Source organism: Pygocentrus nattereri, chromosome 2, assembly GCF_015220715.1.
Source record: "Pygocentrus nattereri isolate fPygNat1 chromosome 2, fPygNat1.pri, whole genome shotgun sequence".
Classification (NCBI taxonomy): domain Eukaryota; kingdom Metazoa; phylum Chordata; class Actinopteri; order Characiformes; family Serrasalmidae; genus Pygocentrus; species Pygocentrus nattereri.
The window spans coordinates 30092736-30117949 of NC_051212.1; the positions used below are offsets into that span (position 1 = coordinate 30092736).

Genomic DNA, 25214 nt, shown 5'->3' on the forward strand with positions numbered 1-25214 from the left:
CATCTCAAAAAAGTTGGGACAGTGCTGTATCTACCTCCCTTCTTTTAACAGTATGTAAATGTCTGGGAAGTGAGGTGATTAATTGCTGGAGTTTGAGAGGAATGTTGTCCCATTCTTGTCTGATGTAGGATTCTAACTGCTCAACAGTCCTGCTGGATTTTTCATTTCATTATGTGCCAAATGTTTTCTATTGGTGAACGGGCTCTTCTTCAGTGAAGCTCTTCTTCTGTTATGATAGATACAGTATGTGGTTTAGCATTGTCTTTCTGAAATATGAAAGGCCTTCCCTGAAAAAGATGCTGTCTGGATGGCAGCATATGTTGCCAAAACCTGTGTGTTCCATATTAATGGTGCCTTCACAGATATACAAAACACTCATGCTGTGTGCGCATTAAGGTTCCCCCATACCATCACGGATGCTGGCTTTTGAACTGTGTGCTAATAAAAAGCCTGGTGGTCTTTAGTGTAGAGGATGCAGTGTCCATCATTTCTAAAAAGAATCTCAAATTTTGAATAATTGGACCACATGACACTTTTCCATTTGCCTCAGTGCATCTTAAATGAGATTTGGCCCAGAGAAGACGGTGACGTTTCTGGATCGTGTTGACGTATGGCTTTTTCTTTGCATGATACAGCCTTAACTTGCACTTGTGGATCACAGCGTGAACTATTTTCACAGACAGAGATTTCTGAAACCGTTTCTGAAACCATGCAGTGATTTCCAGTACAGAATCGTGCCTGTTTTTAATGCAGTGCCTCCTGAGGGCCCGAAGATCACGAGAATCCAATACTGACAATCAGCCTTGTTCCTTGCGTCCAGGAATTTCTCCAGATTCTCTGAATCTTTTGCTATGGTGGTGTGATGGTGGGATATCGAAAGTCTTCACAATTTTGTTGAGGAAATTTTTTCTGAAATTGTTCCACAATTTTCAGGCAGTTTTTCACAGATTGGTGAACCTCTGCTCATCTAAAATGCTTTTTATACTCGGTCATGTGAGTCAGTTGCAAATTTCTCTTAGTGTTTTTTTTTTTTTTTTTTAAATTAGTACCACTTATTTTTCCTGTCTTTTGATGCCCTGGTCCAAACTTGTTTGCTGCTATCATTATCAAAAATAGTTATTCATAAAAATGGTAAAATGTCTCAGCTTCAACATCTGATGTGTTCTATGTTCTACTGTGAATAAAATATGGATCTATATGGATCTATGAGATTTGCAAATCACTGCATTGTTTTTATTTACATTTATATACATTTCACACAGCATCCCAACTATTTTGGAATTGGGGCTGGAGAACTACTACTAAAAGTAAATGTTCTTTACCTCAATTGGTTAACTTCTAAATATACTGAATTGCCAGTGTCTATTAGATACATTGTACCCTTGAACACACAATGGTTAGTGGTGGTCTGGTGGTCCCTTTGCACTAATGGATTAATTGTGGAGTAACAGATGGGGTACAGTCAGTAACCGTAAAAGTACCCCTGCAAAGTGTCCCTTATATGCTGGGCGTATCTGATAAAATGGCAATTGTGGGTAAAGTGTGCACTAGCACATTAAAACTAGGCATTTGAGATGCCAAGTGAGGTTTTATGGACTGACTGGTACAAATAAATGGATTAAATTTGTAAATGTGTCTACTGGGATCATAGGGAGCAGAAAATCCAACCCACTTCTAAGACTGAGCTTTGAAGGTATGGAAAAATACCCCTGTAGAACTTTTTGAAAAACAAAGCAGGTCTCCCAAAAAGAATGGAAGCTGAAATAAAGGCAAAGTTGTGACACACTAAATTCTGAAAATGTACTTTTTAGTTGTGAATGCTTCTATGTACTTTTCTGCTTTGAACAGTAATGAAGGTGTACCTAATAAACTAGCAACCCAATGTATGCACTTCTGTAAAACAGAGACATTAACTGTAATAACTACAAAGTTCTTATCCAGTGGTTTCTTCCTTCCTTCAGAGAGAAGAGAAATATTAAGACCAACAGTGACTCAATAAACTAATCATTGATTAACCAAATACCCTCTTGTCTTTTAGGTCAGAGAGGCAGGCCATATGCAAACACACGGGCAGATATGGTGTGTTATGGTAGAATTACCCTGCAGGTCATAGAGAGAGTCAGCAGCTGTGGCCTTCTCTGAGGGCGCCTGGGTGATGGGTTTGAGGTAGCTGCGGTAGCCCTTTAGTATAGAGGCCATGAAGTGCAGGAAAGCTTCCTGGACTTCCATCTCCAGCCCAGCCATCTTATTTACCCATGAGAAGTCAGCCTCAATGGGGGTCATCTCTACTGCTCCAGAGTTTTCTGGAGCATTCTGCCGCACTGTGGTCAAGAACATGCAAACATAGGGAGTAATTTAAGTGAGTATAAGCCAATCTGATTTAACAGCTTCACTGATTAAAAGGTCTGCAGCTAGAGTATACAAGATTATTGCAATCCTAAAATCATATCCACCTATTTCCTACATTCAGAATCTCCTTGCTTAAGTAAAAGAGATGTTTAAATAGGAGTTTGTACATAATTAAATAACGGTCAATTTCAGGGTCATATTGACAAAGACTGTAAAAGTTTTCACACATTTCAGGCTGCGGTGAGACTTATAAACTCAGATAACAACATAAACTAGTTCTTATTCAGTGATATAAATACGTTCAACGTCCTTTGGGCTGAATCAAGAATCACAGGGATTCGTACCAATGGTGAGCTGGTGGTGAAGGTTGACCAGAGCATTTATGAGGCTTTTGCAGGGCTTCTTCGGGAGATTCTTCCAGCTACAGTGCCTCTTCTCATCAGACCTACCAGAAGATTAAAGCAACACAAAAGGGTACAGTTCAAGAATAACATACGGTTTTGGCAATCATAGTAGATTTAAAACTATGGTATATATACAAAAAAAAAACGTTTCATGAGGTTTTGTAAGAGCTCACAGGTAGATAGTGGTGGTGTCCAGGTCCACACAAACCACATCTGGAGGGGGGTCATAAAGGTCAAAGTATCTGGAGTCCACACCCACAATGAAAGGACAGGGGGCATTCAAGACCCCAGCCAGGGAGAGGGGACACAGAGGAATATAGGGACACTGCCACTGGAAAGGAAAGATCATCTGAAGGGAGAAAGGCATGAAAGAATATGACTTTCCTCAGCAGACAGTATGGAAAGTTTTATTGCACTATAGCACCGTGATTATGTAAAAATGAATACTGGGATTGCAATATGCCTTGCAATTTATTAAAAACACAGGTAAAATCAAAACTGTGGCATAGTTAGATCAGCCTACATTATTTTGATAAAAATTATTTACTTTATTTGATTCATTAAAAACAAACCATAAAAACACTGTTCAGTAATCGTAATTGATTGTCTGCAAAATTCTGATGTGTCCCACCTCCTTTAGTAATTGTTGCTATATTCATTTAAATTTCAGCTGGTGGCACCCGTAGCACTTGAGCTAACAGACTAATAAGTCCAGCAGCACAAAAAGATACAGTCAGAGCAGTACATCTGAAATCACTTCATTATGTAGAAATAACCCAGCATTACAAGATGTTCAAAGCAGAACATAAATGTAGCCCGATTTAAAGCAAAACTATATATGTAACCATGTTTTCAGTGTAAAAAAAAAAGTGTTACTGTGAATGGCGACGGGAATAGCCTTTGCAAACATTTTTGATCAAAAAGGATTGTTAACTTAGCTAACTAACTAGGCTTAGCATTGTTGTGTAATGTTATTGTTTGTCGTCATAATAGTATGTGCTAAATACGGTAACCTAGACAATGTTTTGGTTACCTTAGTCCTGCTGGTTAACCTTGAATTTACATTACAACGAAGTGAGTCATTTTTCATTTTTCCTCTCATTAAGCTTTCAGTGTTAAAATGTGACATGTTACTTCTGGCATCACATCCACACCCACACACTAAAATCAGTGTTGATATAAGATGGAGGTGAAATTAGTGAGAGGTTTTTACATTACTTTATAGAGAACCAGAACTTCACCTGGACAGGTGAATCTGAGCTTAATAAAGCAACACCCCCAAAAAGTGTCTGACAGTTGGTAAGGTAAACACTTCAAGCTGCAAATGCTGTGTGACAGTTTTAATACTGGATATGAGTGTGCTCTTCCACACAGCTTAATCCAAAACATTTCCAACTTCACAAATGAAATAAAACCTTTTTCATCTTACACTAGGTTCTGAGGAGTTTTGTCTGAATGTTTCCTTCACCTGATGGAGGTAGACAGCACTTAAAGATAGCTTTGTTTGGCTGAGAGGTATGTTAATTATTACTTAATGGTCAACTGGATAAGGTGTTCACAGCATACCTCATTATAAACACTGTGACTAGTTAAAGGGCTCACATATGCATATTACAAACCCTCTACAATATCAGCATTGCAATTTCCACAATCGAAACACCAAGCAAATAACCCCAACAAAAAAAAATACAAAAAGAAACCTCACCGCCACCACAGCCTCAGCTACCCCAGTCAGTACGTCTGGTCTGAGGGAGTGGAGAAGGATCTTGCTCTCCAGCAGAACAAAGTGCAGCAGTGTGGCACAGTTTTCTGGGCCCAAGTTCTTCAGCAGAGTGCTATAGTCTGCCCCGCTGTGTTGGACAGGAGTGAGAAGAATTGAGATGATGAGAGAGAGGGGGAGTCTGGGAGATTTTAAGCTGCCAAGAAGACACTACTTTACATGAGGTAAAGAAAACACTTGATATCTTAGGCAATCACCTCTTTTAAGTGATCCAAGACAGACCACAGCATCAAACAACTAGTGATAGCACTAAACTAACATCGCCACATATACAAACCGCTGGGAAGTGGATATTTTGTCCCTTGTGTTTCATTATTGAGACACACAACACATTTCTAGAAAAAAAATGGGCAGAAACCCCACATTAGAGGATGCATGGAGCCATCAAAACCCTTCTCTAATCTCGGGATCTCTCATCCAAAATGTACTGTAAACTGATGTTTTTTCACTTTGCCGTATTAGATAAGCAGTATCTGACATGTTATTAATTTCCTGGCACTGATGATTTACAAAGAAAAGAAAAAAAAAAAAAAAAAAACAGATTGGGAGCCGTCAAGCTCATAAAAATGCTCTTAGGCTGACAGATGATTGGATGTGTTTTGCATTAAGCTACACCAAAAAAATGGAAAACTTTGGAGTGGGCAGGCGAAATTCAAAAATGTTCACATTTAGAAAAAAGCTTTATTTTATATAAATGAAGGTTAGAAACAGATTTAGAGAAAAATTCAATAACATAAATGCAAGCTTACCTTAGTGGTAAAGGTGTGGAGACAGGTTGCGACAACATTATGCTTTCATGTGCCGAAGTCTGAGGTATGGGGGAACAAATAGGCTTAACATGTTTTCAAACATAAAACTGACTGAAATTCTAAATCCAACATCATTCTCCCACTTTGCATATACCATCTTACTGAACGGCAAAAAGGCTCAAATTAGTTAATATAAACCCTACGTGGTTTCCACAGTAAGGGGCCTTTAAAGCCAGAATTTAAAGCAAGAATTCCATACTGTCAACTATTAGGAATAAAGTGATATTTGTATCCATACCTGGACCATTATTCTGGGCCTCTGTGGTGAAGGGAAGGGCACGTTATGCATGAAGTGGGAAATGTGCCTAAAACCAGGGAAAGGAAAACAAAAACAAAACAAAAAAAAACAAAACAAAACATATAAAGCCGAATAAGAAGAGGCACAGCAATATCCTCAACTAAAACCAGTACTGCAATCACAACGACAGTAATTTCTCTTGCTGCACAACCTGTTTAACCTAGTTATAAACCCTATACTAAATCAAACCCTAAATCATGTACACTGTTACGCTCTCTTACTTCTCAATGGGGAGGGGATTGACACTGTTGGCTGAAAGCCTGTAGAGGAACATGAGAAAATCTTTGAAGGCCTTGAAGAAGGGCCATCGCGACAGCAGACAGATGCACTTGTTGGTGTTGACTGTGCGGTCGAGAATGGGCTTCTTGTCCACAGCAGTGAGAAGCCCAAGCTGGATCTTCTGCTTCTCACTCAGGTTCTCTACTGGGTAGAGCTCATAGAACTGGACGGCTGCACCATAGACCTAAAGTAGAGATTAAGCGTATAGTTCAGTTTTCTGAAAGGTTTAAGGAGGTCTTGGTTGAGGCCTGAAATGGTGTTAGAAGTCTTGGTAGAAGTTTGGAAAGCTTTGGTAGAGATGTAAACTTGAGAACGCAGCTAATATATTTTCCAATGAGAATTAGTTTCTTGGCTGATAAAAACGCTTCAAAAAGGAATTTAATTTGCTAGTACAATTACTTGACAATTAAATGCAAATTGTCCAATAAAAGACAGAAATTATGCAAAAAAATGCACAAATGTTCTAGAAGGTGACAGAATGCTAATGAGAAACCTCTTAAACCTTGTTTTATGAGATGATTTCTTGGGGAGGGACTTTTACTTTACCTTTTCCCCTGAGGAATTGGTCAGGACAAAAGTAGAGAAGACTGGTAAGGGGTAGCGTGTATTGGGTGCCCAGGACTCTATCTTGGCCCCCATAGGAAGGCAGAATAGAGGCACTGACTCTGAGAGGGGAAAGGACTCATAATCTTCCTCTGGGTAGCGGAAGATTAAACCTGGAGTGGGGAGAAGCGAAAACAGCCTGTCAGAACAGTTTGTATTTTGAATTTGACAGCTATCCTGGCACAGAAACATGTAAACAGTATCACTTTCCTCTGAACATATCAATCTTCAAGTGTAGAAGAAAGTATTTGAGCTTATCATGGGGCAACGGCAGAAACAAGGAGGGTACTGAAGATTATTTATGTATGTTTAATTTTAATGTCAGCACCCTGCACATTTCACCTACTCTTTATTTGGTTAGAAGATAGTTTCATAGTTCCTATGAACTGGGTGGTGCACACACACACACAGACACAAATTGCACTGCTATAGTTGCACTTATTTGATATGTAAATGTGAAACAACTAAGCAATGAACACATGAACAAGAATAAGTCACACTTCAGTCACATTTTTTCATTATTATCATAAACCCAGTAGGGGTGAGAATCTCTTGGCACCACACAAATCGATTAGTGTTGTGGTAGAAGTGGGGTGGTCGCTGTGTCAGTACAATATCTGAGACAGGATGTTGCATCTTGGCTGTGCAACATAGTGCGAAAGCTCTGGTTCTCAATGACTGAGAACAGACGCAAATCCTTGGCAATAAAAGCCGCGATAGAATTTGTAATTTGCTTCCAAATTAGGGGGAAGCTTTGACATCGCTTGCTCCACGGTCCTCTGGTTGGTACCAATTACAACCGGTATGAAAACGGGTGGAAACGTAATATGGTTTCTCATGACATTTCCAAAATATTTAGTTTAGTGTGACGTAACTTGCATATCGTATGGCTCTTATTTAGGTACCTTGTCCCCTGGCATGCAGACTGCAGGTCACACAGAAATGCAGACAGTCTCACCTAGCTAATAGCTAACAAACAGGCAAAGAGAGATTTAAGAGAAATGGACTTATGAATGCGAATAAGCACCGCAGTTGATTTCCTGGTACGTTAAACCTGCATCAAGAGACTGTCAAACACTAAAAAGTTGTGAAGATGAAGTCATCTTCTCTTTCAAATTTTCCTCGTCCACCTTAAATGGTGCCGCATTTATATTCTGGCACTTCAGGCAGAATTTAAGGTGGAATGAAAAAAATCTGAACAAGAATCCGGCAAATAAGAAGCTGACTTATGCCTCGTGAAAGTCAAATGTTGAGACATTTTATAAGAAACTATTCAACTTTTGAGGAAAATTTTTCTGGCGGAGATGGGAGGAAAGCGGCTATAGCTAAAGCCTACAGCTAAGTAAATCTGCATTTTTGCTTATATTTTTTTAGCCTATACTATTACTTTACCACATACTAAGACGTAATGGACATAAAATGTTGCTGCTCCCAAGGTGGTTAACATCTTAACATATGAGTTGTGACTCCTGATCTAACCAAGCTTTTTTGCAGAGGGTGCCTGTCAGATTTGTCGCTCATCCAGTTGTGTTTTTGTTATGTGCCACCACAGACTGTCCAGGCACTGCACTTCCAAGTTCCATCCTTTGCATTGTCAACATTACGTTATAAATTAATTTAGAAAATGTATTTTTGCCATTCATGAATCGATTCAGAATCATCCACATCTGCATAATAAAACCATAATAAACACCTAATAAAAAGTGCTTACCAATTTGAACTGCACTCTGAGAAGAAGAAAAAAAAATTAAATAAAGTAAAAAAAAAAAGAAAAATAAATAAATAAAGATACTAGTTTTACTACTTTCAATCTCTCACCAAGTGGGCATGCATGCACTGCCGTAACTACAATAGACTCCTAAAAGTGTACTGAGATTTTGTTTGACAATGATAACATCACACTGCCCACTGCACTGAACAATATGACGAAAACTCAAACAGACTGAACATGTGTGCGTTTTACATTCCCAACAGGCTACAGTCAACTGGTCCACAAAAAAAAAAAAAAAAAAAATGTAAGCGCTATAAACAAATAAAAACGTAATGCTAGAATTAGTAACATTTTTGTATTTCAGTCAAGCAGAACTTAAAGGCTAAGTTCAGGTATTTGACACTGTGTAAGACAAGTGTCAGGAAGTCCTGCCCTTTGACTTTTAACAAGTCCTATCAATTGACAGGAAGTGAGGCAGTGTGGAGATAAAAAGCTTTAGCTGACTGCTCTTAGAAAATTAACCATGTTAAATTACTGTGAAAGGGCATGACCGTTACATCAGCTCATGTACAGTCATGTACAGTTGGATAAACAAAATTTTTTTTTAAAGCAAAATATCAAATGAGCGGCACTGACTGGGCTACCAGGATAGAGGGAAACTATAAACATTGATAATTTTTACATTTTCCGGACTCTATCAGTTGCACGTTACCCCGTAAAAAGCATTTTACGAGAGGGATGGAGGTCAACACAAGGTATTCTCTATTGTGTTGAGTTTCAAAATGATGAATGCAATTCACTGAAGCATTGTGCAAGTCAAGAATACAGCACCTTCAAAAACATAACCTATACACAAGCCTTAAGGCTCATTTCATGTGCTGTACAGACTGTCCGCAGTCTCCCTTGCTCTTTACAACATTAAGGTCAGACGTTTCTTTCGGCTGATGACTCACAAGGCCAAGCAAAAGCTCAGAGACGCCCGTCCTCAGGTATTTCTTCAAGAGCATGTAAAATCTTCCTTTATTTCATCAGTGTGATCCTGCGGCTGCCAATTTGCTTTAATAAACAGAAATTCTGCACGGATTCACTATGAGAAAATGAAGGCTTTGCCTTTATGTTTGAGCTTGATTCCCAGTCCTATAATTCCTAGGCTTAATGAATTTCATCTCTGTCTCTGATCAGCACCTTGATCTTAGTTTTCTAAGAAGGAGGGGCTGACAGGGTGTCACTTACTGTGCAAACTCATGATAACACAATTGACATTTAGAGTTCCGTCTTATCTGTCAAGACGGGCTGGGTTACGAGAGTTCAGTGTTGATCACTGGGGATCAGAACAACGAATAGAAAAATAAACGTGTCAATGTGGGAAAAGAGGGAAAGGCGGACTGTATTAGTGAAAGACAGTAAGATAGAGACAGAGAGAGAAAGAGACTCACCTGCTTTATAGGCAATAGCGTTGGAGGCAGACACTGACTTTTTATAACACAGGAACACACTTGACCCCCACTGTAAATGAACAGAGGATTAAGTTTTTAATTTCTGGTGAACTTGTCTTAGAATATTTCTGAGGAGATTAGATATAAGATAATTAACTCGCACAAGGAAGAGCCAAGTCAAAGGACAGTAAGTGGCAAACATAGTAGTATTCAAATCTGCAGTTCAAAAATGTATTAAGAAACTGCTGGTGCCCTCAAATAAATGAACTGACCACTCCAGAGCTCAACATCACTGAATGCATTTTGGATTACTTTGTAAAAAGTAGAAAACTTTGAAGTTATGGAAAAATATCAACACAGAATTCTTTGAAAAACAGAAAGTCTCCTGAAGAGATTTGGAGGAGTAATAAAGATGTTAAAAATGTTTTCTGCTTTTCTGTCCTGATGCTGCAAAACGAATAAATTGTGCTTAGTGGCTATTTTGACTAGAAATTAAACAAATTGAGTGTAGTCTCTGACTTTTGCATAGTACTTTGGACTCACCATGCCACAATTGAGGTTCTTGTCCACCTTGAGGAAAGTGTGCGGAGGAATCTCTCCTTTGCTTGCGACTATGACACATATATCTGTGACTGCCAAGGAGTTCTGTGGCTGGACTGGTGGTGAACGGCGGAAGGTGATGAAAATGCGGTGAGACGTGGCTGAACTGTTGTTAACGTTAGCGCAGCGGCCGTACGGCGTGGCCTGGATCACTTCACAACCCTGGATCAGCCGGTCCTTCCCCTCATACAGCACTCTAAGAGACAAGGACACAGTGAATATGATACCACCAGTATTTTATCTTGAAGCAAGTCACTGTCATTGCTTAATAACTGTACCAAACTTGTTATTAACAAAGTCGTAGCATGTTTGCTGCACTTTATTTGTTAGATTGCAACCGGATCAATACCAAGATTTAGCTGGCTAACTTAACATAATTTTGTTCTTTAACAAAACAAACAGTACTCTAAACTATATCTCATGTGGATAAATATGTAACCTATTCTTTTGTGCTGAAGGCTCCTCAAAATCAATTTTTATTAATATTTATTTTAGTATGGACCATGGCTGTTTTGGAATCAAAAAGTAGTCCAATCTGCAAATTTTACGATACTCAATCCTAGTTTTTATACAGACCTCATTACATTTTAACACCACTAACAGGCCTAGGACACAATTATCCTAGACCAAGTGGGGTTTAACAATGCATCATCCTATTGAAATACAAAACTGTCACAAAGAGAATCAGAGATGTGATGGTATCTTGTGCAACACTCCAATAAAGCTCTGCCTTCAATATTAATGGAATTCATATTTGTTGCCACGGCTGTCAAACTTTCAGTAAATGCTACCTGGTAGCACCTGTAACACTAACAGACTAAAATCACACAGAGAAGCACATTTAAAACATTCTTCATTCAAAAATAAACTGGGTCTACCAGATAAACTATTACAGTTTTACAGAGAATTAATGTTGGCCAACTTTAAAGCAAACGAAAAACTGACCACGTTTACATTAATCCCATCCATAAAATCTCTTAGTCACTTGAAATTTAAGAGATAGAACGTCATGTCTAATGAGGAGGTTTCAGTCACGGACATGGACCTTTCAGATGAGCTAATGCTAAAGCAATCACAAACGTGAGCATTGCACAGTCCTTTTTAATGTAACCATCAAGCTGTCAACAGCTATGTTAAGCAATGCAAACTAGTGAGCTAACTGATCAACATTTTTCTGTGAAGTTATTTATAATCATGCATATCAAAATGATTTTTAGCAGAGTAACCCAGATAAAGTTTGGCTTATCTAAACATCAGCATAATACTGTCTGCATTGATATTGAACGAGTTTGGGCTTCCACATATTTTAATCCAAAACTTTTCAGCTTCGGGAATGAAAAAAAAACAGCCACATCCTCCAGTTGATCATGACAGTGTGTCTCACATTACATCAGGCATGTCAAACTGGGGACCTTCGAGGCTAAAGTGCTGCAGATATTAGCGTTTGTCATCTAACTCCCTGAATTTATTTTATAAAAGCCTTGCTAATTAGCTGATGAGCTGAATCAGGTGTGCTTAATGAAGCAGTGTGCTGAAGTCTGCAGTGTTGTGGCCTGAAAGGACTGGAGCCTGACATGTCACATGATGTTCTTTAGTAACACCTTTCCACCGTTTTTTAGCCTAATAATTCTGGTCAAATTACTGCCAGCCCCATTTTCACGGGTTTGCTTTCAAAAGGTCTTTCAAAGTTTTTTTTCGAGATGAAGCTTTGAAGTAATTTTTCTTTATTCAATTATATCTTTATTACAATTATATCTTGAGACTATCAAATAATGTAACCAGTACTGTGAATCAAAATGAATTGTGAAGTGAGTGTGTCAATAAATCCCTACACGCAAAAGGTATAAACCTCATCATTTATTGCTGCCAGTATTGCCGCAATAGCATGTTTTGATTTGGACACTGATGATCTCACAGCAGTTCTCCTAATGACCGCCTGAAAACAAATGCATAACATTTGTGTATTTCAATACGGAAGAAGGAGAAACATGCATTTGCTTCGCAAGAGGGAAATGGCTAAGGGTGTTGATTAAACAAAGACTTTTCTGAGCCATTCATACCCTTTTACCTGGATTAGGAAAGTTAAAGGAGTAAAAGTCAAAGCTAATTCAGCAAGACTCCTTAAAATACAATAATATAATAGTCCACAAAAAGGTGCTGGGCAGGCCATGACTCATTCTACCCAGACCACATTACATTACTTCCACATTTTCCTCTCAGTCTGCACAGTACTATGACATTACTGCTAAAGCCTTTCAGCTATTTCAGACAGCAGACTTACTGCCTTGCTTTTTATTACAAGTAGTGTCTTCAATTCATTTTCTTGGCACAAAATGCATTCAGTTATCCCATTTTTAGACTATATCAGACATTTGCACACAATATGATTAAGCTATTTCTAAACTAAAATCTTGTGTGTTCTCTTAGAGTTGTTTTTAAGTTTATAGAGTCTGGCAACTGCTTTTAATTGTATTGTTAACCTAGTAGCAGAACAATATTTGTTAAAAAAGGCAGCACACAATGGCAGAACCATTAGGTGTCCTCAGAACGAACTTGAGTCAATATTAGTTATGAAGGCTGTTTTAGCTGTTTATTCTTGAGGATATCTGAACCGAGGATGAAGGGGTGAGTCAGACAGACCCAACAATTATGAGAAAGCCAAAAAAAAAAAAAAAAAAAAAAAAAAAAAAAAAAAAAAAAAAAAAAAAAAACACCTTCCCAGCTGGAAGCACATTTCTGAAGCCTTAGTCAAACTGCTGGCACTAAGGAAGTTAGAGGAAGTTGTCTTATCTTAGCTAAACAGATAAACAACGTTTGGTAACTAAATTCACTTTCATGATGAACTTGGAAGCTGCAGTCCAGGGCAATAAGACACAGACACCAAGTTTTTAATTTCAGCAGGCGCTCATTTTTAAATTTAAATATAGTAGTAAAGGCTACATATCTGTGCAGAAATAACTTCTTAAAGGACAGAGCCCCTTCATTTTTTCAGCACACTCAGATCTTTCAGGTAGTTTCTAACATTATAATGGTTTATTTTAGGACAGTCCTTAGTCAGCTTAGTAAGAACGTTAAAGATTTGAGAACAGGAACCATTCAGAATCTTTGAAAACAGAAAGATCAGAATTGCACCTGACGTGATCGACAAAAAAAAAAAAAAAAAAAAAAAAAAAAACACTTTCATACTGGCCAATTTGCATTAAGATTTTATGTTGTAAATAACATAAGCCAGCCAAGTACATGCACACCCATGCATGTCTATACCAGCCTATTTGTTTCATGCTACTATATTCCTTAAGCCCACAAAGTGTAAACTTCAGTTAAAAAGGAAATTAAAAATTCTATTGGCTTTGTAAACATTTATGATCAATGCACCCATTACCAACAACTTTGGTATCCTCGCCTCACATGTCCCCAGCGGGTCAGTTCAGGGAAAGCTTAATATAAATCTTGGTAGAGGTCATAGGAGCAGACGCCAATCGACTCAAGTAGACACTCAGAGCTCAGCCTAGCCTTTGTGTCGGGATCCTTCCTTCATCTCCCTCATTACAAAGAAGTGAAAAAGAACACTGGCCCAACCAGCAGCTCAAGCCAGCCCTGACTGAAACCCAAAAATAAGCACTAATGAGAAACCAGTCATAAAAGCATGAGGCCCAAATGAGGAAACAGCCTAGTTCTGCCCACTGACACAGACAGTGGAGCGATGAATAATTAACAGACCGTGTTCTTTTAAGTGCCAACTCATAAAGCCACGTTTGATCTGACACGAAGCAGTTGTCAAAATAGATGAGCTCAGAACAGACTAAAAACCTAATATTAATTTAGGTTCAAGTATTACAGAACAGAGCAATTCACATCGAGTTAACCTCCATCATAAAATAAAAGAACTAGCTGACACCATTAGCTATTCCCATGAGACTAATTTGAATCGGTTTTGTCTATGTTTAAATGAATCAGGACCAACAACCTCTGCTAATATTTATAGGCCTATGCGATCTCAGTCTATCCTTTAAAAATGCTTTAAAGAAGCAATTTTGAATCAGAAAATCTGATGTAAAACTTTGTCCAGACCACTCCTTGCATGCCTTTTAACTACACTCCAGGAACTGCGTTGTGATTACCTCATTTTGTTTTTAGGCTTTAGTAACAGCTCAACAAAGCATTAGTGCAACATAAAACCCACTATCAGTGCAAACAAATTCACAAACCAGCTAAATGCAGGTTCCCACAGGGACAAGGTTAATATGTAAAAAGCCTTCACTGCTAATAAAAGTACACAGAAAACATTGTTTTTTTAAAGAAACGTCCAAACACACACACACACACACAATTCCTTGGAAAGCCGTTATCCACAAATCTCCTGCAGTACCTAGATAACTAAAAAAGGTCACTGTTTTTCTGAACACAGAAAGCCCTGATGAAATCTACTGTGTGATTCATGCACAACACACACAGAAGTTTGAGCACCCCTGTTTTTTTGATCATTTAAGTGAAAATGAGTCAACACATTCATTTACAGTACATTTACGTACTTATTTACATATAGTGTAGGGTGCTGACCTGGTGGGGGATTGAACCCCCAGTCTACAGTGTATATTTTAAAACATAAAATATAAATTGTGCTATGTTTAATCCCCCCCAACATGTTAGATTGATCAAATAAACAGTAACTGTGCATTAAAATGTACTGAAATGTGTTTGCTGTAGAGGATGTGGTCAGATATTTTCCAAAAATCAACACTTTGTCCAGGGTGCATAAACATTTTCATATATTAGAACGTAAATGGCTATGGCTAGCTAATATCTTCAGTCCGACTTTAAGCTCACGTATTTCCCATGCCATACCCTGCTTTACTGTGGCATTGCACAATCCAACTCACGTCCCACTATAACAGTACTTTGATCAGATTGTGTTGCATTTTAAATGGATAAAAACAACACAATACTAAATACCTAAGCTTCAGAGGTTGACAATCAGACACATTCGATAACAGTAAAATGATAATATGCTGAGAGTCAGAGGTTAACGACCTGAGTCGGTAACAGTAAAACTGCTTGCAAAAGTGGGCACAAGAGTGAGAGACAGAGAAAGACAAAGATAAAAAGATCTTTTGAGCGAACAGCATGTTTGAGAGCTTTCTTGCGCAGTAAGAGGACTGTTACCAACTTCTCTGAGCATCTGTAACAAGTAAAGCATGACGCAAATAAAGAGGATGCAAGTGCACTCCCAAACCTAGTCTAGGCTCGCAGACGTCACATGCTGTCCATTGTCTATTGACAAATGGGGCACTAACTGGTAGCATCATCAGCTGCTTTGCACTCACCATACTAGTGTACATCACAGACAGTTGACTGGCCAATGTTTGCTGTAGACCTTTAGTCATGAAGGAGATTTATGAAATAAAATGGCTTTGCTTAAGATATAGTGAAATCTTTTGTCAATTTGCAGTGGACATAAGTTTTTATATGTCTTTAAGAAAATGTGCTGACTATGATTAAATGTGATCTATTATAGCATTTACATATTACAATTATGCAAGGTTGAATGCAATAAAGTTCAAATTAACATGTTTGGCATTAGTGCTAGTAGTTACAGACATGCAAAAAATAACTAGGCAGCTGTCAGACATCTGTTCAAACATTAAACACTGATACAGTAAACAGTGATAAAATAAGCAACTCTGCGTTCACATTAACAAGCTACACAATAACAGCTTCATAAAGTCCTTTTCTTTCTGCAACTAGCGCTAGCACATTTCATCAGCATAATAATGTAGGCAATAAAACAAAACCCATATTTATGATGCTGATTTACAGTTTACATTTTTAAGCTGACATTAACTACAGTGAGTTAATGACCTAACCTAAAGATGGCAGCAGTTCGCTTAGTGTTGTACCTATGTGAGCGGATAGCAAAAGAAAAAGAACAACTATTGCTGAAAACTAAAACAGAAGTAAATCTGTGAGCATTTTCTTAAGACGAGGAATGAAGTAGTCATCATATACAAAACATGCAAGTCTGAATCAGCTTTCCACGGAAGCATAACATTATCTTTGACAACCAGAAAACAAAACATGGTGGTGTCAATTCTGAAGCAGTAGAAGTCAGTAAATGGTTGCTTTCCCGCCATGCCGGTGTTCTGACAAACCAAACTACTCCCTGAGGACGGAATTTGCACTGAAAATTGTCACAACATTAGTGTTGCAAAAAGCTTATGTTATATTACTAACACTAGTCAACGTAATATTCTAAGCCACACCAGTTTCTGTTAATGAGAAGTTCTGTTAATTAGAAAGCTTCATCAAAAACCAAATAAACATTCCGGTTGTTTTTTTACTGTTATATTGAGCTCACACTGAACTGTGACGTCCAAACCTCAGTAGAGAGCGTACCGTGAATTCGGCATACTGTTATGCACACAACAGCAATATTCCCCTCCTGATGTGAGAAAAGTGAATAGTGCAAAAACACAAATTGCCTATAGCACATCAGCGACACTCACTATTAAAAGCTCTTATAAAGAGTCATAATTAAAAAAATTATTTCATTCAAATGTACCTTCCAGATGAATCAGCAGTGATTAGTTAGCAGGTTTCATAACACAAATTTTAAACTTTCCTTCTGGAAAAGTCTCTCATATAGTAGAATTTTGCGATGCAGGCTTGAAAACAATGAGACTTTTTTTTTTTTTTTTTTACCACTTAGTGTTTCATATATACATTTTTCCAATTTATTTTTCCCATTATAGTTTTGATTGCCAAAATTAGTAGATTAAATTTGTAAAAACAATAATATATAAATTACAGCCCTATGTATGTATGTGGAGTATTCACACTCACCCAATGTCGCTTAGTGGAGGTTTCCCGTGGCCCCTCTTGTAGCACAGGAAGAGCTCTGGGCTCTTGAGGCTGCCATGGTTGAGATTGGCTGGCTGGCCGGTGTAGGTGCTCTCTATACACGTAAAGCCTTCAGGCACAGTCTCACCTGTGGACTTGTTAATTACTGCTAGGTCAGTAATGGGGGCTTTGGGTCCACTGGACTTTGTCTCAGACAGATCCTGCTCCAACGGCGTGGACTTGTCTGTCAGTCCAGCCACCACAAAGTAGTCTGTCACGCGATGACCCTTGTCTTCAATCATGGCTGGACGTGCCTAAGAGAGACGAAGTAGTGCTTTGAGAAATACAAAGTTCCTTATATTTTGAGGTTTTGCAAACAACAGATACCCGTAAGCTATTTACACTGCATATGTAAACTTTCCTCTACTGACAGTGGCGGTCAAAGTCACATCTACGGCCCATATTTGGCTGGTAGTGAATAATTTTATGGGCTGAAAGTAAATACATGCCTAAATAGGACATTGTTGTTTTCTTCAAAATGTTTTTATAAAAAAGGGAATGTATTTTATTCCAAATAGCCGTCTTCTTGAATTATTCACACATAGGTTAGCATTTTCATACAGTGTAAAACAAGTAACAGTTTATATATATATATATATATATATATATATATATAGCTAGCTAGGATGTTTTTAGGCCTTTAAAAGTCTGATCAAATAAAAAAACATTTACTTTTGACAACAATTAACATTGCATAACCTATTGTTTTAATGATGTAGTCTTAAGTAAGAGGCAAGGTTTTACACCAGTAAAACCTTTTTGGAGGCGGCTGTGAGAAGTGAGGAATCACTTTGTGCAGCTGCTGGAGTTCACACATTTGCAGAACTGTTAAGTGTTTGCTGACTACCATGCATACAACTGCCAGCATCTATCCACTATTGTTTACAAACCTACTACATCAAACAACTTCATTAAAATGGACCTTATAGAAAATCTATATATAGTCTATAGAAAGGAATAACTGTAACATGACATGAGAGCTTTGCTCTAGACTGAGACAGACAGGAAGCCATGACTACAGCCTTAGAGAACAGAAAGCCAGAGGAATGCACCAAAGCGCCACCATGGATATATATCAAGAGATTAGCAATGTTCCAAAGGATTCCTTTGAAAAGATCTCTGCTCTTTAAAAAGGAACACAGATACACATGCTCAGATGCACAGTCTTTAACCCAATACAGAATTTGCAGAGAGCACTTGTTGGTTGCTGTGCTTCTTTACAATAATCCCTGCTTAGGCGAGAGTCGATAAATCTGAGAGTACACAAAACTAATAATTAGAAACACAATATGGTAATTACTAAAGGTGTAATTTGCATGGCTGGTGCTAATGTCATGCTCCTCTATTAAAATGGTGACAACCATTACAACAGCTGTTAGGGCGTGGCATTAAAATAACTTCAATTTAGATAGTTCAGTAATTGTCAGATGTTCAATGTCACACAGGGAGAGACCAAAACACTACTGACAATATGAAAAATATCAAATGTTTAGCTTTTGTCAAATTACATCACAAAAAGGTCTCGTCAGTTCATGTTTGTTTTCCCCATACAATCATTAACTAGCTCAGAAATTGCAGAATGTCAAATGAGTACACAAAATATACTGAATAAGGCTGTGGAAAAGCACCAGGTAAGGTCAAGAACTGCCTTCACTGTGACAAACAGGTCACCAGAATCAAAGGGAATTTGCTGTAATTCTTCCAAAATACATGCATAATTAAATCATTCAGATGTAAACAAAGTCATTCAGAGAAGTTTGACATGAAATGTGCCGTTCTATAGAAACCCATCAAGTGAATATTGTTCACAATGTTGGTGATAGGAAGCAAACATCTGAAGTGTATAATGCCAGTAAAACTACATCACTGGAAGCTGAGAAGTGAAACGGTGCCTACTGCCCGAGACACAGTTTTATCAGAGTTGAGATAAAGGTATGGCCTCAACTTTTTTTTTTTTTTTTTTTTAAAAATACATTCACTGCAGTGACACACATGCAGGATGTTAAAAGGCAAAAACAAACGTGTAGGTTTATTGGTCACTTTGGATAGTAAATAAAATGGGTGTATTTGCATAGTTCTCATTGCCACAGCATGTAAAGAAATCTGAGTATCAGTTTACCTACAACATAACATTTCACATCAAAGTAACTCTGAATTACTTTGTTTACAATCTCAGAACTTGAATTATGCAGAAATTCTCATTTAATGAGCTTCAGCTATTTGATGGACGAAAGGAAGACCCCTGCATTACACTGGAACTGAATGGCATCTACTCAGCAAGCTATGTAATAGTTATACAACTCTGTTACAACTTAAAGACCAAAGAGAGTTCATTGAGAAGAAAAGTGAAGCTTTACAAAGCAAATACTGCTTCTACCATGAAAGGAGCTCATTGACCTTGATATTTCCAGCCACTAATCAGTTCAGTCAGGCTTGAGGTTGAGGTCTCTGAATGTACAGGATGCATGAGAATACAAAGCAGCACAAGAGAATTCTTAATCCCTTAAACTGTATGAAGTTCTGTAATTACTACAATTAAGTCTAATTATTAATTATAGCATAATGAGCCTGTAGTTTATTGGGTTAAATATGGCCCAATCCCATTTCTTATTTTTACCCCAAACACTTTCGAGTGTCACACCAGCACAGGCTTCCTCCGAGACCTGTGAAACCAGTCACCGCTTCTTATCAAACTGCTGTTCATGCAACGTCACTGGACAGCCAAAATTGTTGAGGAAAGCGCCAACTACCAGACCTGTTATGTCAGCAAACAGACTGCTGTGCTGACTAGCATCGTGTTGAGTGATGGGGGAAGAAGGAGGACCATCCTACCCACCCAGAGAGAGCGAGGCCAGTTGTGCTCTCTTGAACTCCTGACTATGGATGGCTGTAGCATCACCAGGGATCGAACTTACTATCATCAGGAGATCGCATCTTAACATTTCTTTGCTAGAACCTACACATAATAACTCTCCATTAGTAAGGCCAAGATAGAAGAAAGGTCATCCACATCAGCTGATCATGGTTATAAAAAGCGACTGACTGAGTTCAAATACATTTAAACTAATATGGAAACAAACTTCAGGAGTGCTGAGCTACTGCCTGTAGCACAAATCATTCATCCATAATGCCTCCTAAACATCAATCTTCAAGCCAATCGATTCTGCTTAAGAGAGAGAACAGGGAAAGGAAAGAGAAGATGTACTGATTGATGGTATGAGATGGAAAGAGAAAGAACATAGACTTTATCTCTCCCATTTATCTTCTCCATCAGTCATTCTGCCTTACACATGAGTAAGAGATTATAGGGATTTACCTGCAAGTTCTTGGGTGGGATCATGCTCAGACAAAGTGAAATAACTGAGCTCTCCCTAAATCTGTTACTTTCATGCTGGAAACTGCTAAAGTCAGCTATCAAGCATGGCAAGAAAGATAGCTGTTTACTGCTGAATACTTGAAGCTCGTCTGCTGTTTGTTTAAGCCATGTGTTAAGCTCCACAACATGATGAAAAGCAAAAGAGATGCAGTTGACTGCTCATGTCACTGAAAAGAGAATTTGCTCTTCAAAGTAAAGAGCTTGTGTTTATATCTGTGGGGTGCAGTTTTACCCTTTACCATGGATAGAAGGTTATTTGCCGACATTTGCATATGAAAAGTATTAAGTGTTTTATCAAAGTTAGTTACAACATAAGGCAGCCCCAAGACATCGCTGAGTAGCTTCCTTGCATGTTTCCCACGCCTCTCTTAAATCCCCTGGCATCTAGCATAAAAGCTTGCAGTGTTGACAGTCATACTGTTTTGTCAGAATGGGATGGGCTTTGAGCTGTGTTTACAGAATAGCACTAGAATCTAGCCTGCACAAGCCAGTACCCCCCCCCACAAAAAAAAAAAAAAAAAAAAAAAAACACCACCACACAAGTGAAACACATAAAAATTCTACACAATGAGCTCCCAATACCTCATTCCTTCAGCCATTTGAAGCCTGAGGCTAGGATGACCGAGGGTAACCGAGGGTGACTGGAAAGGGCACAGGCCTTCCAAAAACCTCCTGAAGCAACCCTGTGATCTGTGTGGGGTGGTACTGCAAGGCTAAGGCCAAAGCAGTTTCTGCTGTTAACACACAATGGAAATAGTGTCTGTCTGGGCTGGACTGTCCAGTGTTACTAAAACTAGCATGCAGTCTTCAGTGGTTTTCTACGGTGGGCGGGCGTAAAGTCTTATACCTGACATTTCAAAACAAGTTAAGAGTTTAATAACTTGCATATTTTTCAGGTGCAATTCTATTTTAATTAAATTCTTGATATTTAAAAATGTAAAAAAAAAAAAAAAAAAATGCCTTGATTTTACAGAACTTTCATAATACACTGCGCTGACTGGTATAGCTCAGGGAACTAAAGATTTTCAGAATTCCAAGTAGAAAGTACTGAATTTACAAGCAATTTCAGAAAACAAAGCTCAGCCACTTGAGCATGGGTGCACGTCCATCCCCCATCTCTGCCTTTTATACTCTGGTGGATGCACCAAAATGTCTAGTTTTGACCGACAATGGTTTTCAAAAAAGCCATCAAAAGTCATAGATTTAACTTCCAACACACTGTTTAAACAAATATTTTTAATGCAGCGAAAGCACGTTAGGGGAATTTTGCAAGACGGGTTCTGTAGGATCTTTTTTCACCAAGCTATGGATTCATAACAGTACAGCTATGGTTAGTGTCCCTGGTCAATGGAAAACTGAGCAATTTTGCCCTCACTTTCATTTCACTTTGTCACATAATGAGCCACGCTCGCACCAGGTTTAAAATGACATCTCAATTACAGATGCAAAATGAGGATACACTTAGGTCTGCTGCTGTGCTGTTGAGTTAGAGGAGTTAGATGAGTGAGCATGACATCATGAAGACTTTCAGCTCTAAATACTTGGCGTGGAGTACACACACCAGGATGTGAATAGCCTAGACCAAATCTCTTATTTGGGTGGTGTGTGGGTTTAAAGCCTCTCAGCGTTGAAGGTGTAAAGCCTGAGATCCATCTCGGAACACGTAGTCCCGTCTGGCCCCAGCTGCTCCTTCAATCCTGCAAACCACCGTTACCTTCTGTAACCTTAGTCTACATACCTGCTTATACATTTCTGGTTCGATATCTCAGGCATGGAACCTCAAGCATTTCTTATGCATGGCCTCCTTTTAACAATGTTGGATCATCTCTCAAGATGCTGATCCATATGTCCAGAAGCATGCAGTCCTTGATCCTCTGCACTTTCAGAAATGAATTGGTGAATTATTGAACTTAGAAAGTACAGGACAATCAAAAAATCTCAATTGCTGTGAGAGCGTCTTTCGCTTTACCATATAATAAGTCACACTGCAAAAGAGATACCAGTCACATGCATACGCATGGCTAAGGCACTAATTTGATATTATACTTTGCAATATTAGTTATGTGTATGTAAGCAGTGACCAATATACTGTATCCTGTATTTCTAAGACAACAATGCAATGGTCTTATTTATAGGCTTGCAGGGAAACCACTGACAGTGATCAAAACTAGGCATCCTATCAGAGTGACATAGGAGGTGGGCAGGCATATCAGAGTGAAGGGAGAAGGGGTGGGGCTTACACTAAAATGACCGAACCCTTTACTGAATTTACTTAAAAGCTCTAAGGGTTGTTATTTTTGATGTCTACTCTGTTTGCAGGAGTAGTATATAATTACAACTCTGAATCAAGACATTTTAAAACATACAATCAAATCTTAACCTCAGAACTGAAAATTGCACTGAATCTGAAAACAAAAACAGCTGTTGATGGGCAACAACTTGGTCACTGTACTGCAAAGAACCATTTAACATTCAAAGAGTTCTTTATCAGAAGGCTCTTTATCAGAGTTTATCATCCTCAACATCAGAAAAAACCTTCCTCCACTGTTGTCAAATCTCAAAATAGTTGGCCATTTGCAGTTTAAGTTTCATGATGAACGGAATGTATAAAAATATTATTTATATAAAAATAATAATATTTAAAAATAATTATATTTAGGCATGGATTCCAGGTGGAATTTGAACCAACATACATTGGACTTGTGACGGACAACTAATCCAAATGTACACATTATATTCCTCTACAAACACCATCAAGGCTTGGTTCTTCTAAACTGGAAGCTTTGCTTTGTGCTCTTGGAGGAGTAGGAAACATTGAGTCATGGGACTACAGTGCCTGATTCCCGGCAGAGTGGGTACTTCTATCAGCCAAGCATGAGTTCACCCCTGCTGAGACACTGGCTGTGACTGGCCTCACAACTCAAACGTAAACACAGCCAGGAGTGTGAATCTACATTATTATTTATGCTAATGCTAATGCTAAGCCTTAACTATGCAAGAAAAAACACTCTTTACTCCAATTATCTCTTTGTCATAGACGTGCCATATACCTTCAAGCACTGATAGTTGACAACAGCAGTATCTAGTAGCAGTAGGAGTAGTAATAACTGTGACTTTGTCTTATTTCCATTTTGTTTGGATTTATGTAACAAAAAGCAATAATTCATGTTTACATGACCATTCTCCAATTTCTCTCTCTCTCTCTTACAACACTGGTGTCCAATCATATCTGCGAAGGGCCGTCATGGCTGCAGGTTTTCAGTCCACACAAGCAGGAGCACATGATTCAACTCGTTAATTCTATTGGTCTCAGTCTTCTAACAACGGTTTGCTGCTTCTTTTCTTGTAATGAAAACCTGCTGCCACACTTGTCCTTTGCAGATGTTTTTTGTTAGTTTAAGACTGATATGATAAGTGACATCTGTTCTGATTGGCTGCCTTGTATTGTGCTTCATTTAAAAGGCAGTCCAGGCTGAAACACTCCTTATTAACTTCAGCATGAACAGGCCAAGCTAAACTGCTGGAGTCGGAATAGGCAGATCTCTCTAAATGTGCTGGTTTTTGTAATATCACAAAATCAATTCATTAAAAGGGAGCTATTTCCCAGCTTAACCTCCTGCCTGGACCGGGAACAGTACATTCTGAAACCTTCAAAATATCACATCACATGCATTTAAAAAGTGAGGGAAAAAAGGTTCTCTGTGATATGAGCCTTAAATCGTGCTATACATCTATAAATAAAACAAACTAATTTGGAATCTGTTCGTTAATCCACAGAGATCCACACTGATCCCAAAGAGCAACAGAAGAGCCAAATTAGCTTGGAGTTAATTAAACCTGAAGCTCCAACCCAGCATTCGCTCACCTCTCACACACAGTCATAGTGGCTTAGCCTCAGGCTGTTACCTTGGCAACTACACTCCAACCTGATGGCAAAGGATTGTGGGAGAGACTACCTCCTCAACATATATGCTCTGACATCAAAGGTTTCACCTCCTCCACCTCATCTTTACTAGATCTCCACCATATCAAAGTGAAGTAGCAATGTAACTGATCTGAAGAATCGTGAGAACAGGTTCTGTAGCGAGTCAGAATAGAAAGAGGCCTCTCAGTTGGGATCAACAGGATGTGCGAGAGGTGACTGCCAAACATCTAATCCACCATGTTCAGAACCTCACTAATTACTGTCTTACTGGCAGGGGATACAGTTCACATTCCACCAGCACTGAAGGAGGGTGGAAGAGGGGAAAAAAAAGAAAAAGAACAAAGGGATGGAAATGGACGACTGCCAGTTACAACATATCATCTGCATTTCAGATGTTAATATTTAGGTACTTCAGCATAATGGCTAGTTCATCTTAATTTAGTCTCTTCAGTCTGACCAACACCTGTTTATTTTGACAAGAAGTGATCATCTGACTGACATGCAAATTAACCAACCATGGACCGTTATATTTGTATTGAAATTAAAATGAAAACGTTGATGCCATCAACCAAATTACTTTAATACTAAATAGTAACGAAATATTTGGCACTGTATAACACCAAACGTCAAAACCTAGGCAGTCAGGGAGACAAAAGACATGCTTGTTTAAAAATCTAGACTGCTGGATTACATGCCATGTTAAAATCTCCTCCAGTTCTCCTTTAATTACTCTGCTGTGCCTTCTGC

The 25214-nt window shown here is 38.5% G+C and overlaps 1 protein-coding gene across 3 annotated transcripts in view; it reads right to left on the reverse strand.

Annotated features, from left to right (window-relative positions):
- dennd4c (DENN/MADD domain containing 4C) overlaps window positions 1-25214 on the reverse strand; it is a 60557-nt gene that overhangs the window by 22530 nt on the left and 12813 nt on the right. For 2 of the 3 annotated variants that reach the window (XM_017712558.2, XM_017712559.2), the window contains exons 2-12: window positions 17110-17420; window positions 10213-10465; window positions 9670-9739; window positions 6466-6635; window positions 5862-6103; window positions 5581-5647; window positions 5283-5341; window positions 4459-4603; window positions 2927-3102; window positions 2694-2794; window positions 2100-2321 (exon numbers count right to left, since the gene is read on the reverse strand). In XM_017712558.2, coding sequence (XP_017568047.1) covers window positions 2100-2321; window positions 2694-2794; window positions 2927-3102; window positions 4459-4603; window positions 5283-5341; window positions 5581-5647; window positions 5862-6103; window positions 6466-6635; window positions 9670-9739; window positions 10213-10465; window positions 17110-17408 — 1804 coding nt within the window. In that variant the 5' untranslated portion in view covers window positions 17409-17420. Of the gene's footprint in view, window positions 1-2099; window positions 2322-2693; window positions 2795-2926; window positions 3103-4458; window positions 4604-5282; window positions 5342-5580; window positions 5648-5861; window positions 6104-6465; window positions 6636-9669; window positions 9740-10212; window positions 10466-17109; window positions 17421-25214 lie in introns of those variants that run through there. The other variant, XM_017712560.2, reaches the window with a different exon arrangement.